Source organism: Eulemur rufifrons, chromosome 16 (assembly GCF_041146395.1).
Source record: "Eulemur rufifrons isolate Redbay chromosome 16, OSU_ERuf_1, whole genome shotgun sequence".
Classification (NCBI taxonomy): Eukaryota; Metazoa; Chordata; class Mammalia; order Primates; family Lemuridae; genus Eulemur; species Eulemur rufifrons.
Genome location: NC_090998.1, coordinates 12420544 through 12437055, shown reverse-complemented (window position 1 = coordinate 12437055; position 16512 = coordinate 12420544). Strand labels below are relative to the sequence as shown.

The following is a 16512-nucleotide window of genomic DNA, read 5'->3' as shown; positions in this document are numbered from 1 at the left end:
CAGTGCTCTGGAGGGCACTCTGGGAAACATAACCTTAGAAGCATTCCTTTTTTCACTTCAAGTCTCAGGTGAATCCTAAACAATTAGCTGCAGATCAAGGATAGAGGAAGGCCTCGCAGATGACGCTGGGTCCTGAATGTACAATCACTATAATGAAATAGTAATCAGTGATACCTTCTTTGTGCCAGGCACAAAATACTTTAGATATGTTAACTGACCCTCTCCACAACTATGTGAAGGTAGGTATGATCATTATCCTCATTTAATAGACGAGGAAACTAAGAGTCAGAGGGGTTAAGTAACTTGACCAAATCAAACAGCTGGAAAGGGGTGAAGCCAGGACATGAAGTCAGGTACAAGAGCTTGTGCTCTTACTTTCTCTGCTGTGTGATCATGTGGCCTGTGTGTACAGAGCGTATGCCGTGTGTACTGTGGCCTCCACGAGTGCTTGCCTAGGATGGGTAGGGATGGTATTCTTGGACAAGAGAACAGGGTGGAAGTGTGAAATAACAATGAATTCTGTGTGGCTGGAGGTCATGTTTGAAAATGGTAAGAAATGAAACCATGAAACTGTATAGGTGTGGATCCTAAGGGCCTATCACACAAAGGAATTTGTGATTTCTCTAATAAGTCCACTTATTCTATCAGATTACCTTAAGAAATTAAATAAGCTAAAGAACTTGAATTGCTTCTGAGTGAAAAAAAGGTACAGGTACCTAGTCAGGTTGGAGGCCAAGAATGCACTGTCTTACATCTTGCAGGTGGCACAGTTGTCAACTCCCTGCATCGGGGACCCTGTACTGAGCATGGACAGTAGAGACAGGTGTCCGGCTGAGTTATTCTTGACATGAACATAATACAGGGGATAATAATGGGAAATGACTCTTTCCCCCTCTCAATTTCCTGTACTTCTGGAGGCTTTTGAGGGCCTGTTTTGTATGTTTCTTGAAGTGGGGGTGAGTCTAATACAGTGTAACTCAAAGAGATGGAGATAAATGCTTTAGTGAGATTCTAGGGTCTTGTTTAAGGCTCATTTAACAAGGTAAAAGTGAGGTTGTACTAGTAAGTCTGAACATGTTAATTGTTTTTTAAATTTAATGTTATTAAAAATATACAAGTATCTCCTATAGTCCAAATCTCCTTGGTTCCTGAGTTCGGATTTAAAAGTGAGTAGTAGGCCGGGCGTGGTGGCTCACGCCTGTAATCCTAGCACTCTGGGAGGCCGAGGTGGGTGGATCACTCGAGGTCAGGAGTTCGAGACCAGCCTGAGCAAGAGCGAGACCCCCGTCTCTACTAAAAATAGAAAGAAATTATCTGGCCAACTAAAAATCTATATAGAAAAAATTAGCCGGGCATGGTGGCACATGCCTGTAGTCCCAGCTACTCGGGAGGCTGAGGCAGAAGGATTGCTTAAGCCCAGGAGTTTGAGGTTGCTGTGAGATAGGCTGATGCCACGGCACTCACTCTAGCCCGGGCAACAGAGCGAGACTCTGTCTCCAAAAAAAAAAAAAAAAAAGTGAGTAGTGAGGGTTTGGATAGCAAAGGAGTTATCTGAAAATTTATCAGAATCTATTTGGTTCCTGTGTTTCAATTTGGGTAGCAAGGAATATTTAGATTGGAAATCCCAAAGGAGACCTTATTAATTTTTTTCTCTTGCCAAAGAGGGTGAGAGTGCCTCTTGTGACCACATAGATTTTTCTCCATTGAGTGGTGGCAAGATTGTGACTTAATGAAGATCATAGAGTGGATCATTAAGGACAAGACTAGAAAAAAACTGAATTCTTCTAATTCTGAGTCCAAAAATCTTGCCACAGGCCTTCCTGTCCCCTCAGCAATTAGGTCTGTCAACACTTCTTTATAGTGCTTAGTGAAATGAATGGGAAAGCTCCAGAAATCAGTGGTAATTATGGGGACCTTGACGGACTGTTCGGGGACTCCCAAGTGCTGGATAGAGAGGATATTTGTAAGAGTAAGGGTGAGTATTTGTGTGATACCGCTGAAATTAAAAAATGCATATGGTAGGAAGATTTAAAGTTAATTCTAGAAAGAATGTTTAACGTGATCAATTTTATTTTGAAGAAGTGACATTCAGCTTCAATTCACATTTTTTTATATTCCTTTTTGCTTCTGTGGATAATTGGCTTGGCTACTTGCTACTGAATTTAAATTTTCTTTATAGTCCTCAAAAAATGTCTGCATGGGATATGGGGAGTGGGGAGCCAATGTTGTAAAATATGTGAAGATGAAGACAATGTTTGAGGAAGCGGGGGTGGGCAGGGGTGTAGCCTGAAGTGCCTTCAGGGCTTGAGTATCCCTATTGGAGCCTTACAAGCCCAGGCTCAAGGCTCGGTGCGGGAATATACTTCAGACATGTTAGAATATACACCAGCAGCTGTACAAAGGCGTATGTGTGCAGTGGTATCCACCTGGATCTGAGGGATTTGATTTTTCTGTTTTAAACAGTGGTAGCTGAGTAGTTCACAGAAGGTGGGTTTTTCCTTTGTGCCTGGCATAATTTTATAATGTTTATTCGTAGGTGGGTTTGCTGAGTTCTCTCGTTGTTTCCCTGGCCTCTGTGAAGGAAAATCCACTCTAGTCCCTACCTGCATTTCTCAGCCTTGCTTACCTGTTGCCAACATTGGGCCAACCCGAATTCTTCCCAATCTTTATCTTGGCTGCCAGCGAGATGTCCTCAACAAGGTGGGTGCTTTGAAAAATCCTTCATTGCCGAGTTTATCGTTAGCAGCTGGAGAACAACTGCAATTGCCCATTATGTCATTTGAAACACACCATAATCCCAGAAAGGAAGTTACTGCACCATTCTCAGTGTGACTTCCCAGTTAAGCAGCTGCATCATCTTTTGGAGTGTTAATTTGTTTGATGTTATTTATTGCCACAGGGAACCTAAACCATTGTCATATTTGCTTGTTCCTAGTAGGTCCAAGCGACCTGAAATAGAACAGGAATTTTCGGAAATTCAGCCTTATTTTCTTAGGGCATTGTTCTATTATAGTAATTGGGCACACTAAGGAAGGCAAACACTTCCTAAGTTATTTCACATTTGGGAACGTGTTTATGTACTGCAGCAGACGAGAAAGGGTCTCAGGTTGTCTTGGATTGAGGAAGGCCCTCATGGTGACACTGGCTGGAGGGATGGGACAAGGTGGTAGAAAGATGGGGAGGACACAGGCTAAAAGTGTGCAGTGCCAGCCTCTCTTGGCCAATGCCTATTGGAGCAGTTTGGTTGAAAAAGAAGAGGGAAGAGCATGGATTCTTGCTGAAGTGACATGGGCTGCAGTGGACAAGGCGTGCCCTAACGGAGGAACACATTGGATTGAGGCCTTTGTATGGAAGCATACAAGCATAACAGGAGAGCCACAGTCTGACTCCACAGTTTATATGCTTTTAACCAGTAGTGCTATACAACAGTGTGCTTACTGGCTGGAAAAATGATTTTTTTCCTCCAAAACCTCTTAATTTACATTACCGCTAATTGAAAAAGCAATCTAAGATCTTAATTCAACTATTGGTGATTTACAAGTGCTGCTTTCCTATATGAAGGGAAGTACCTCTTAACATTTTCTCCTTGAGTAACTAGAACTGGGCTGACTACAAATAAGCTTCCAGATTGGCTTTTTTTTTCTTTTAGCACATGGAAAGCAGGGATTTGAGTACCCTATCATTGGGCAGCAATGAGGCATCCTTTTTTTTTTTCTTTTTTGTTCTCCAAACTGTCCCAACACTGTGTTGTTAATATGTCTGTTCTTACTGTGTGATCTGCCCGTTTGAGACTGATAGCTCATTCTTGTACTGAGCCTTTCTGGTAGGATCACAATGCCATTGAGCATGTGATTATTACTAACTCTCTTTAGAGATAAGCAAACTATGTTACAGAAAACAAGATTAATTTCCTAAAGTTGCACACATTCCTGGGGCAAAGCTGGAGATGATTTATTTAATCCCTAGATCTGAAAATAAAATAAAATTCCTGGTTAAGAATCCTGTTTAATCCTGGTAAACCTTAACTAGTCAGTCAGCAGGTCATTCCACAAATAATTGTGTTACAGACCATTTTTGTTACTTTTGACTTTAAATTAAATGGCACATTCATTTTGCAGTATACGTTTTTCAGAGTTAACAAATATGTCAGTTATAAACATTGAAAGCACCCACAAAGTGAGAGCAGTTAAACCAAACTTGGAGTTGAGGTAGGGAAAAGGAGTAATGTTCTGTTTTTAATTGGCTTCTAAACACACACAATACTAAGCAGGACACGTATCATCAAGAGGAAACGTGTGCAGAGGGGAGAATGTGTTTGTGGAAGTTCATGGAACAACAACTTGGGCAAGCACTCATTATGGAAGACTGTTGGGAAGCTTGCTTGCTTGCCTATTATTTATTTATTTATTTTTATTTTCGTTTATTTTTTTTTTCCAAACAGAGTTTCACTCTGTAGCCCCAGCTAGAGTGCAATGGTGTCATCACAGCTCACTGCGATCTCAAACCCCTGGGCCCAAGCGATCCTCCTGCCTCAGCTCCTTGAGTAGCTGGGACTACAGGCATGCACCACTACGCCTGGCTAATTTTTCTATTACTAGTAGAGACAGAGTCTTGCTCTTGCTCAGGCTGGTCTCGAACTCCTGACCTCAAACAATCCTCCCACCTCAGCCTCCCAGAATGCTAGGATTATAGGCATGAGCCACCGTGCCCAACTCAGGAAGCTTCTTTAACCTAGATTAGGGGTGGTGAGGAATAAGAATGCATGGGTTGGCCAGTCACCTCTGAAAGCAGTGAATAGAAATTTATATTTGATCTCTAGATTCATTGTTGACAAGAACCTTACTGCTGAAGAGGATTTTTAGAGATCATTTAGTCGGCCATCATCATTTGATATATGAGGAAATCGATATTCCAGAAGGTTAAATGAATTCCCCAGCAGCACCCACTTGAGTTTTAGAACCAGATTGGCCTTTCTTTTGCAAATAGCATAAATTGACTGACCTTTCTATTTTACTTCCTGATTTAAACTTTCCAGGAGAAATAATGTGCTTCTTTTCTTCTTTTTTAAAACTTTTTTCTTTTCAATTACAACAAACATTGCCTGATAAACTTCTTTTCTTCTTAAAGATCTCTAAATATGAAGATTTTATAATTGTCCCTAGCAGTACAGTCTATTAAAATTCAAAAGTTTAAGTCTTTAAAAACAGCAACTACGAGGCCACTAGTTTAATTAGTTCTTTTTTTTTTTAGATGAAGTGCCACCCAAATATGTTTAAAAGCATGTCACAGAAATTTTCTTAGGAGGATCATAGTATTTACCATTTAAAATGCTAGGCTCTTTATATTATTGCATTTAACCTTCATAATAGGATTAGGAGGTAGGTTTGCCCTTGTCACTTACCCAAGATTATGTTATTGACTTCAGAGCTGGTCAGTGGCAGAGATCATATGTAAACCCAAGCTGCTCTGATTTTAAGTCTTAAGTATATATAACACCAAAAATACCCATCTTCTGGAGAAAGGAATTCTCTTTCGCAGGCCGGTTTAAAGGACTGACAAATCTTCAGTCTATTGAATCACAATTGATATTTTTTTCCCCTGGCTGGTTTTTCCACAGTATCTTCTATACCAGTACTGTCCAGAAGAAACATATAATGCAAGCCACATACATAATTTAAAATTTTCCAGTAGCCTTTAAAAGTAAAAAGAAACAGGTGAAATTAATTTTAATAACATTTTATTTAGTCCAGTATATCTAAAATAATATCATTTCAAATGGAATCAGTATAAAAAATTATTGCAATATTTTACATTTTTATTCTGTCCTTTAGTTCTAGTGTATATTTTAGATTTGCTGCACATCTCAAATTGGACTAGTCATATTTTAGGTGCTCAATAGCCATGTGTGTAGGTCAGAACTATCAGCATGTATTAATTTTTACTGATGTTTTAAAGATACAGTTCTTTTGCAAAAGACTGTAAGAAGTCATTGGTAGCAAAAACATACTTTTATTTCCTTTTCCCTCACAACTGTACTTTTGTTTCTCACACTCTGTGCTTTCATCCTCTTGTCTTTGTACTGGAGCTGAAATGGGAGCAGCTTATTGTGCTGAAAGTCATTTGTGGATGCCCAGTTCATACCTTAAATGAGTGGGATTTGAGAAAGAATCTCTAGCTATTATGTGAAAAACAAAAGTTCTTGATCGTTTTTTGTTCTTATCACTTAAAATTTCAAATAGAGACTTTTGTTTCACACTTAAGTACATGAAATGTATGACGGAATTACCTATTCTGAGTAGTTACTAAGCCAGAATTGTATCTGAGGTGAACGACTCCAGCTTCTTTTCTAAAGCAGTTTTACTGTCCCTCCTTCTTTTTTTTTTTTTTTTTTTTTTGTTGAGACAGAGTCTCACTTTGTTGCCCAGGCTACAGTGAGTGCCGTGGCGTCAGCCTAGCTCACAGCAACCTCAGACTCCTCGGCTTAAGCGATCCTACTGCCTCAGCCTCCCGAGTAGCTGGGACTACAGGCATGCGCCACTATGCCCGGCTAATTTTTTCTATATAGATTTTTTTTTTTTTAGTTGTCCATATAATATCTTTCTATTTTTAGTAGAGACGGGGTCTCGCTCTTGCTCAGGCTGGTCTCGAACTCCTGACCTCGAGCGATCCACCCGCCTCGGCCTCCCAGAGTGCTAGGATTACAGGCGTGAGCCACCGCGCCCGGCCCCTCCTTCTTCATTTGAACAATTTGCTGTCAGCATTCTTTGTGTAGCGTCTTATTTCAACAGTTTACCATGCAAAATTGGTTTTCCTATGCTGCCTTATTGTTCTGCCTGCCACTAGGACTACTGCTACTTTCTCTTTTGTCTTATGAGGGTCAGGCAATAGCCTAGAGACAATACAGCCAAATAATGTTTTCAGGGTTTCCAAGAACACTATGTGATCTAGGAGACAAAAGGTCATTAAAATTATCAATAAAAATATTTATTCAGTGTCCACTATGGTTAGCACACCAGTGTGCCAGTTGGTTGGTTAGACAAGACCTGTTCACTAAACAACAATCCACATGACAAAGTGACTACAGCACAGCGCCCAGTGCCGGAGCAACATGGTGTGATGGTTGAGAGCCAGCTTGGGGATGGACAGTTTTGCATCCCGTTTCTCCACCTTGCCAGCCATACACGTTAGCCAAGTTACTAGGTCTTGATTTCTTTACCTGCACACCGGCAATCCTTCCTGCCTCCTAGTGTTCTGTGATGTTCAAATGAAATGACATATGCCAAGCACCCAGTACAGTTCTTGGCCCATAGGGGACATTCATCATTATTGTCATCATAGGGTAGAGTATGCAGGACACCAGGGTGAGTGGTAGGTACACAGTGGGTTTTGTTGTTCGAGGAAGGCTTGATGGAGTAAGTGGGACTTGTGGTCAGTTTTGAAGGCAAATGGAGTAGCAGATGTACAGTTAGTCATGGAATTGACTTCAGAAAGAAAAATTACAATTCTTTTATCTAGAATTGCAGTTCCTTCAGTGATTTAATGGGCTCCTCTGTCCTCAGCCTAGCTGAACATGAGGAACTTGACCAAACAGAGCAGTTTTATTATGGCCACATGTTAACCTGTACTCCATGTATTACTCAACAGTCTGCATCAGCAGATCGCAGAACCCATATTAGAAACTATTCCAACTACAGGGGAAAGTTTATGTCAGGGTTTAGAAGAGAGAAATTTTGGCTGGGTGCGGTGGCTCACGCCTGTAATCCTAGCACTCTGGGAGGCTGAGGCGGGAGGATTGCTTGAGCTCAGGAGTTCGAGACGAGCCTAAGCAAGAGCAAGACCCCTGTCTCTATTAAAAATAGAAAAAATTAGCCAGGTGTGGTGGCATGCATCTGTAGTCCCAGCTACTTGGGAGGCTGAGGCAGGAGGATCTCTTGAGCCTAGGAGTTTGAGGTTGCTGTGAGCTAAGTTGATGCCACGGCACTCTAGCCTGGGTGACAGAGTGAGACTATGTCCCCAAAAAAATAAAATAAAAGAAGAGAGAAACTTTTAAGGAGAAAAATAGTGAATGGAAATCATAATAAAAAATAAAATTATTTTCTTTTTTTGACTCACAGATTATTACTTTTGAAAGTTTACTAAATTGTATGTTGAATCCAGAATCCATTTTTAAAATTCTTACGGGTCATGTGTTCCGCTTTGCAGATAAACCTGGCCTGCTATATTCAGTGTAATCTCCCTACTTAGCACCATTTAGGAGAAAGGACAGTTTGGGTTAGTGAAAAATACACATCACAGACTTTTTTTTTGTAATAGCTATATTGAGATATAGTTCACATACTAGCTTTACAAGCTATTTTTAAAATAAGATACAATAAAGAAGCTAACATTTGATAAGACTCGCTATTGTGTATCAGACACTTTATCCTCATAATGGCTTTACAAAATCCACATCATTAGCTCTACCTCACAGGTGAGGAAGTTAAAGCCAAGATCATTTAGGTAATGAACAGTAATGTGCTGGGCTGTGCTCTGGTTTTTCCGGGGCCAGTACCCACGTACTTTTCATTATTCCATGCCACGCTGAAATTCCACATTAACTGCTAACGAATTGTTTCTAATAAGATCTTTAGGAGTTTGCTTTAATACATTGATCGCCTTCTCATTACACATTTGATGTAAGTTCAGTAGCTTGGCAGTAAAACTCTTTAGCTGGATATCTAAGACCCTGTACGATCTAATTCTGTCTTTTCAGCTCTTCTGTTCTCTTCCTCTCTTGTTTGAACATAGTAGACTAATGAGTGTGCCCCAGATACTTCTGTACTTTCCTTTGTCTTTATTCATTTTCTACGCTCCATCCAGAATGCCTCTACCCCCATCTGAGCTTCAGATGAAAACTTTAGTTCCCATTATAAATGGTCCTCTGAGAACCTTTCCCTTTGGCTTTGCTCCTCTTTTCCAGTGCTCAGATACCTCTTTGTATCCATCGATATTTGTGCAGCTGCCTTATATCTGCCTGTAGACTGTTCATCCCTCAGTGGAACACTTGCTTTTTACGTCCCAGAGCACCCATACGGAGTGCCTCGATCATAGTAAGCCCTCGATGATTATTTTTCAAAATAAATATTAATAGTTACAGAGTAATTTGTAACCAGTGCCACTTGTATGCAGTTTACCATGTCCTTCAAAATTGTTTAAGTAAACACACCTCCCAACAATTTTCCTTATGCAATTAATTTACTCAGAAAACCCTCTCTTAATAAATTTGAGAAACTAAAATTTTCAACCCAGGTAAAATAGTCTTTTACAAATTATGAAATGAATGGAATGTAAGTTAATGACATTTTACCGTGACTTGCAAAATGAAAATGTGCCAGGAAAGTATACAAAGGTTCTTCATTAAAAGATGCTAATTAACTAGTTACTAGATCCTGACTTTAGTGACTTTAAGGGATAATGGCTTATTCTATAGTCATTCAACAAACACTTATTGAGCATCTACTGTATGCCAGACAGTGTTCTGGGTGCTGGGGACATATCAGTAAATGAGACAGCGATCTCTGCTTTTGTGAATGCACATTCTAGAGGAAAGAAACTTGACAGCATAATAAATAGGTAAATTATATAGAATAATAGACTGTACTTAAACAGTATAAGAGGACCAGGGAGTTACCTGTAGGGATGTGGGTTGTCATTAAATGGGGTGGTCAAGATAGGCCTCATTGAGGTAGTGACATTAGAACAAACACGTGAAGGAGATCGAAGAATGAGCCGTTTGCCGTTTGACTCTCTGGAGGAAAAGTAGTACAGGCAGAAGAAGCCACCAGGGCAAAGACTACATGCGGCACACCTGGGATGGCAGAGGAAGATGGGAGTGTCGTCAAAGAGAAAACGGGAGCAGATCGAGACTTCACAAGACGTCATAGGCCTTGTAAAGACGGAAGCTTTTACTCAGAGAAACGGGGCCATTGGAAAGTTCTGAGCAGAGGAGTAACATGACCTGACTTCGGTTTCATTAGGATCACTTTGCCTCCTGTGTTGAAAATAGACTGAATTTCCCACAGGATGGAAGCAAGGAGGGCAGTTAGGAGGCCACATGGTAGTGGGTTGGAATCAAGGTGGTAGCAATGGTGAGATTCTGGCTATAATTTGAAGGGATAGATAAATATTGATGAAGGGAGGAAATCACAAGATTGTAGTAGTCCAGGAGACAAGTAAACAAAGTGTTCTCCAGGAGGAAGGCGTAATCGTGTGTGCCAAGTGGTGAGATAAAGATAGGTCAAGATAGATGAAGACTAAGAATTGGCCATTGGATTTAGCAATGTGACTATCACTGGTGATCCACCAGCAGTTTTGGTAGGGTGTTGAGGGTGAAAGCCAGAAGGGAATGGGTTCAATAGATAATGGGAGGGGAGGAGTTGAAGATAGCAAGTATAAGCAGCTCTTTCAAGGAATTTTGGTGATAAGAGGAACAAAGACATGGGGTAATAGCTGAAGGGAGAAGTGAAGAGTGAGAGAGGATATTTTTAAGAAGGGAGAAATAGTGTTTGTTAGATTGCAGCTAGGAGAAGACCCGGTAGAGTGGGAAATTAATGTAGGAGTGAGGGAGAACAGCTAGAGCCATTTCCTTGAGTAAAAGTGGATGGGATTTATTGAGCATGTAAGAGGGATTTAGGAACATGGAAAGTTCATCCATAACAACAGGTGAGAAGGCAGAGTGTATAGGTGCATGTGTGGTTGAAGGGTAAAGGTGGTGGCAGGAGTCTGTCAAAATTTGCTTCTGATTGTTTCAATTTCTCCAGTGTAATAGGAAACAAGATCATGTTTCAGCTGAGAGGGAGGATGAGTGGGGATGTATAGGGAAGGGAGTTTGAAGAAAAGGGGAAATGGATGGAATTGGGATATTGGAGAGAGGGAAAGTGAATGGACTAGGGAAATAATAGCAATTGCTGAGGAGCATGACTTGAAAGTGAGATCGGGTCGTATTAGCATTGTTGAGAGATTTTCCTCTGGCCATGTTCAGCTGCAGGGGTGCAAATGGAGACTAGGCAGAGAATGAGATTTAACTAAGGTTGTCATCCTGCCAAGTGAGTGTGAGGAAGTGACTGGCAAGGGAGCTGTGGACACAAGCAAGGGAGTGCTTGTAATGATTGAGCACAGAGTTTAAGCTGGTCAAGGGAGGAAGACAGACATCAGGGGATGAAGCACAAAAAAGTGGGTAGAACCATCAGATTGTAGGTCCTGGAGGGGCTGAAGGATTCTGGGCATGGTGGTACAAGAGCTAGAGAGAGGAGGAGTGGTCCAAGGGTGGGCCGCATGGAATTGACGTTACGGAAGGTTTGTGATTATTGGTAATGACAGAGACCAGGCTAGATCTCACAAGAGTGAGTGGCTCAGATGAGGAGTTCAAAGAACTGCAAGGCCAAAGTGTCAGAAGGATATTTTAAGGCCAGAGAAGGATGATTATCTTATCAGTAGAAAGTATGTATTAGCAGACTTAGCACAAAGTTGAGATAAATATTTAACAGTCAAAGATGACTGCTCTCTGGAAGCTTAATGATGTTTAATTATGGGACAGAATATTCAGTTGTGTGTATTTTATATAACATAGTACAAATGAATGGATTATGTAAATATCTCTTTATAATTTAGTAAGAATTCATTGACATCCATCTATGGATACAAGCAATCATTATTCCATAAAATGGCTCATTCTTCATAATTATAGTTCCATCTCAGTTCTAACATTAAAAACAGTAAGATGTGCCAGGCCTGGTGGTGCGTGCCTGTGGTCCCAGCTGCCTGGGGAAGCTGAGATGGGAGGATCTCTTGAGCCAGGAGTTCGAGACCAGCAACAAAACACATTAAGATGCCCTCTCAGCCATCTGTATGTACATTGATTAAAAAAAAAAAAAAAAATCAAGAAAGCAAGCTAATAGAATAGTTACATGAAACTTCAGAAACTTTCTTAACTGGCTTCAGAGATCCAGAAACATCTCTTTGCCGTGCGCTCAGCAAACGAATGCCTGCCACACGGCCGGTGGTGGGCTCTTGCTGTGGCACGTCTGCCTCCGCTATTTGAACATACTTAGCAGGAATCAGCTGTGCTCGTTCCTGAACCTGTTTAGGCCAGTGTACTTGTTATTTATAATTATGTACATTAATTAAAATATTACGTACGTGGATGAAATATGAATGAGAGAAGAGAGTTGTTTTTCTATGACCTAAGTTAAATGTTTTAGAAAGACTCGGGAAAGACAGATTGCTTTGTATATTTTTCCTGTCAGATTAGATGGGAATAAGGCAACTGTAAAATATTTGGGGCACAGTTTTATCTAGAAGGCTTCTGTACTGATAGTGTTTCACAAGTTCTTTGGAAACTATAAGTGGTAGATGCATTTGAGTGTGATTTGCTTAAGAACTCCAGCCAGCTAACCTAAAAAAGAAAAGGCCTTCTAATTTGTTATAGTTTAAAAGGGCAAAAAAGGACGAAATTAAAACTTTATCATCTAATACTTCATTTAGTTTAAAAAATACATTTATGTAGGCTGGTTACTTTATTGCTTTGTCTAATTTGCTTTCAAAGGAACTTAAGTTCAGTAGAGTATGGTGATTAAGAGGGTAGGTTCTGGAGATGGATATGTTTGGATTTGAATCTTTGCCACTTGCTAGCTCTGTGGCTGTGGAAACACATTACCTCTCTAAACCTCAGTTTCCTCATTTGTAAAATGAGGATAATGTACCCACATGAAAGGCTGATTGTGAGAATTTAATGAGACAATCCATTTAAATGCTTGACACAGTGCCTGGCACATAGTATCTATTTTCTTAATATGTCCCATGTGTCATAATATTATAATAAATTATTAATAGGCTTCTAGGAAAGGTGCTCAATAATATTTTTCGACCTAATATAGGTTGATTAAATTGTTGTCACTTCTATAAAATGTAGGTTATTAGGCTACTTGTCAGATGTGTACATTATTATAGTCTTTCTATGGAAAATCAAATTTTACAGTCATTATTGACTTGGAACATGTCTTCAATGAGAATTGCCTGTTGTCTTTTGATTGTATATACTAGATAACACCTTTTATGTCACCCCTTTTCTCAGAAACTTCTATGGTGTCTTCCTTATTGAATTGGGAGGAAAGGGATATTACTATTTCCCTTTACTTTTAATTTAATGAATCTGCAATACCATTGGTGGAAAGGAAAAAAATATATAGCATGACATCTTTCTTTAACCATTGTTGAGAAAGGCCTCAAAGGCTGCTTCAACTCCAGTGGCCCACTCCTTTTCTTACATGGAGATCATAAACCAGTTTCTGTATCCTGTGGTTCATCAGCTGGTACTAGGTAAACTCAGGGTAGCTTTTGTTTACCCATAGAAAAACAAATGTCACCTTTGCTACATGTACAAAAGTGTAAAGGGTGTGATAAACACCATTAAGATCTTCATAGCCTGATTATTAACCTAACAGAAGCACATAAGACCATCAGAAGACTTGGGCTCTGGCATGGCTGAAGGGTATTGGTCAATTTAAGAAGCCCACCTAGTTCCAAAATCTGTTTCTTGACATTGTCATCTCAGAGATGAGAAAGGGTTGCACACACCATCTGGATTTATGATGTCTACATTTTATGTAAAATAGAATATACTTATTGTGCCACATGTGGTAAATGAAGAGATTAGGGAACTGGCATGTTTTAGGAGGGTAAACTAGGAAGAAAATTACTGTCATTCAGGTAGTTGGAAAAGATTTGTAGAAAAGGAAAGGAAGAAATGACCAAGGTTGCTCAGAACAAGAGAATTATTCCAGGCTTGGAACATTTCCTGCGGGGCAGCAACAGGATGACTAAAGGCAGTGAGGTTGTGTGGGCTTGCCCGGCCCATGGTAGACGGGCTGTCAGTTCAGCAGACTCCTGGTGAGTGCAACTACGTACCTGGTGCGAAAGGTAGACAAACAGGCAGGACTCAGTCCAATACCTCACTCATTACTTCATTACTTAACAGGGAGATAAGAATTATCTGTTAATGATAACACACTCTGCTAGGTGCTTTACTAATGGTGTGAACAAAGTACTGTGGAAGGACAGAACTGAATGGATAATTATGCATCAGTGGGAAGGAATTCATAGATAAGGTTGAACAAAGCATGAAAAGTGGAAAGAGTCATCAGGAGGAAGTTCAGGGCCTTATGAGCACAGGAAAGGTGGGAACAAAAGCACAGAGGGTGGTGGATGGACCTGTGATGGAGGGAGTCGGGGTTGTAGGGGACAGGAGCAGGAAATGAAAGTAAAAGAATATGGATGAAGCACTTAGCCCATGTTTAATTATAAGAAACACTACTCTAGGGCCAGGCGCAGTGGCTCACACCTGTAATCCTGACACCGTGGGAGGCTGAGGCAGGAGGATCCCTTGAGCCCAGGAATTTGAGACCAGCCTGGGCAACATAGTGAGACCCTGGCTCTACAGAAAATGGTTTTGAAAAATTAGCCAGGTGTGGTGACACATGCCTATGGTCCCAGCTACTCAGGAGGCTGAGGCAGGAGGATCGCTTGAGCCCAGGAGTTCAAGGCTTCAGTGAGCTATGATCTCCAGCCTGGGTGACAGAGTGAGACCCCCATCTCTAAAAAAATAAATAAATAAATAAATAAATAAGAAAGAAAGAAAGAAAGTCTACTGGTTTGTTCAGAATATGGTTTGGAGAGAAAATCACTGCAGACTTTAAGAGCTCCCTGGTGGCTTTTTTAGTTATCTTGGAGAGGATTGATCACTGAGCAGTGACTGGGAACAGAGAGAAGAAGATAAATGGAAGAGGGATTCATAATTCCAAAAGGATTTGGCAACCATTTGGATCCCAAAAGTAAATTGGGATTACAGAGAGGAAACAGGAGCTTGAGGCAGGAAAGGGGGAAAGCTGATGTGTTTAGTTTCTGACATTTTGAATTTGAAAGGCCTGTGGAATATTCTGGTATCCAGTAGGTAGATGGAAATATGGTTGGAAATTTAAGAGGAGATAGATACACGCACATGTGCACACACGTCATCGGCATGCAGAGCTGATAATTAAAACTATGGAAATAGATGCAGCCTTCAAAGAGAGTATTTAGAGTGAGAAGAATGCGTAGGATTATATCTCAGAGAACAACCACCATGTTCTTGGGAAGGAAATGTTCTTGTGTGCGTATATATTCTAAAGTCATATAAAGTCATATAAACTATTGTTTTATTTCATATTCTTTATTCTATTTCTCTCTCTAGTAATGAAGAAAATAGAGAGTTGTGGATATTAATGATACGTGGTCTTCAAGCATACTATTTTAAACATCCTTTTTTGTCCTTAAAATTGTTTTTGCTCTACACTTAAGTCTCTAGGTGTCATTTTGCTGGGTTTTTGGATTTCTCTGATGTGAATGAACTCTGATTATTTTAAGGAAACTGGTCATTGTTATCATTACATTAAACTTTACTCTTTCAAAGTATCATAGTAGGATATCATTAGTCGCTTTAATTGCTCTATCTCTCTGTAGGAGCTGATGCAGCAGAATGGGATTGGCTACGTGTTAAATGCCAGCAATACCTGTCCAAAGCCAGACTTTATCCCTGAGTCTCATTTCCTGCGAGTGCCTGTGAATGATAGCTTTTGTGAGAAAATTTTGCCATGGTTGGACAAATCAGTAGATTTCATTGGTAAGTAGCTCAAATAATATTACAAGTCCTTTGGGTTATTGTCTCATGTATGGGTGTACTCCTTCCCACCCTTTTCTTCATTAGAGAAAAGGAGCCTGTTTCAGAGATTTCAAGTCTGAAAACAACACATGATGCTATTTACTCATTCAGTGGTCCAGGTGACGTATGTGTGGTGTTGTCCCTAAGGGACTGGCCTTATGACGTTCTAGCTAACTTTTAACACTACCAGTGTTAATCCTCATAGGATCTGTCATTATGTATTTACAAGTGTTTGAAAATCAGTTAAGCTTTTGGAGTTAAACTTTTTACCCCATTTTTTCAAACCATATAAAAAGCTTTTGGGAAGTTTGGTGATATTCCCTATCACCTTGCTGCTGTGTTTTCCCCAGCGAGAAATCAAATCCTGTGAAAATAAGTCTCCTTACATTTAAAGTCTCTGTGTCACAAGATTGCTGAGCCTCAGTCTGTGTGCCAACAATTTCTTTCTTTCTTTCTTTCTTTCTTTATTTTTTATTTTTATTTTTATTTTTTGTTTGTTTTTCAGCTCATTATGGGGGTACAAAAGATCAGGCTATATACATTGCCCATGCCTCCTCATCCCCCCGAGTCTGAGCTTCAGTTGTGTCCATTTCCTAGACAGTGAACATCACACTCATCATGTAGGTGTGCACCCCTTCCCTCCCCCAACAATTTCAAGTAGTACTGGATCTAATAAAATCCTGACACGCGTGTACATTTGGTCATTTCCTTGGCGGTGGTTGGGACAGGATCTAGTCTGTGCAGTGCTTTGTTCTGCTTCCTGGGCACGTTCAGTTCTG

At 40.3% G+C, this 16512-nt stretch overlaps 1 protein-coding gene across 4 annotated transcripts in view; it reads left to right on the top strand.

Annotated features, from left to right (window-relative positions):
• DUSP16 (dual specificity phosphatase 16) overlaps positions 1-16512 on the top strand; it is an 87044-nt gene that overhangs the window by 61280 nt on the left and 9252 nt on the right. For all 4 annotated transcript variants that reach the window (XM_069489833.1, XM_069489832.1, XM_069489834.1 and 1 more), the window contains 2 exons: positions 2537-2700; positions 15535-15694. In XM_069489833.1, the coding sequence (XP_069345934.1) occupies positions 2537-2700; positions 15535-15694 (324 nt within the window). The remainder of the gene's footprint in view (positions 1-2536; positions 2701-15534; positions 15695-16512) is intronic.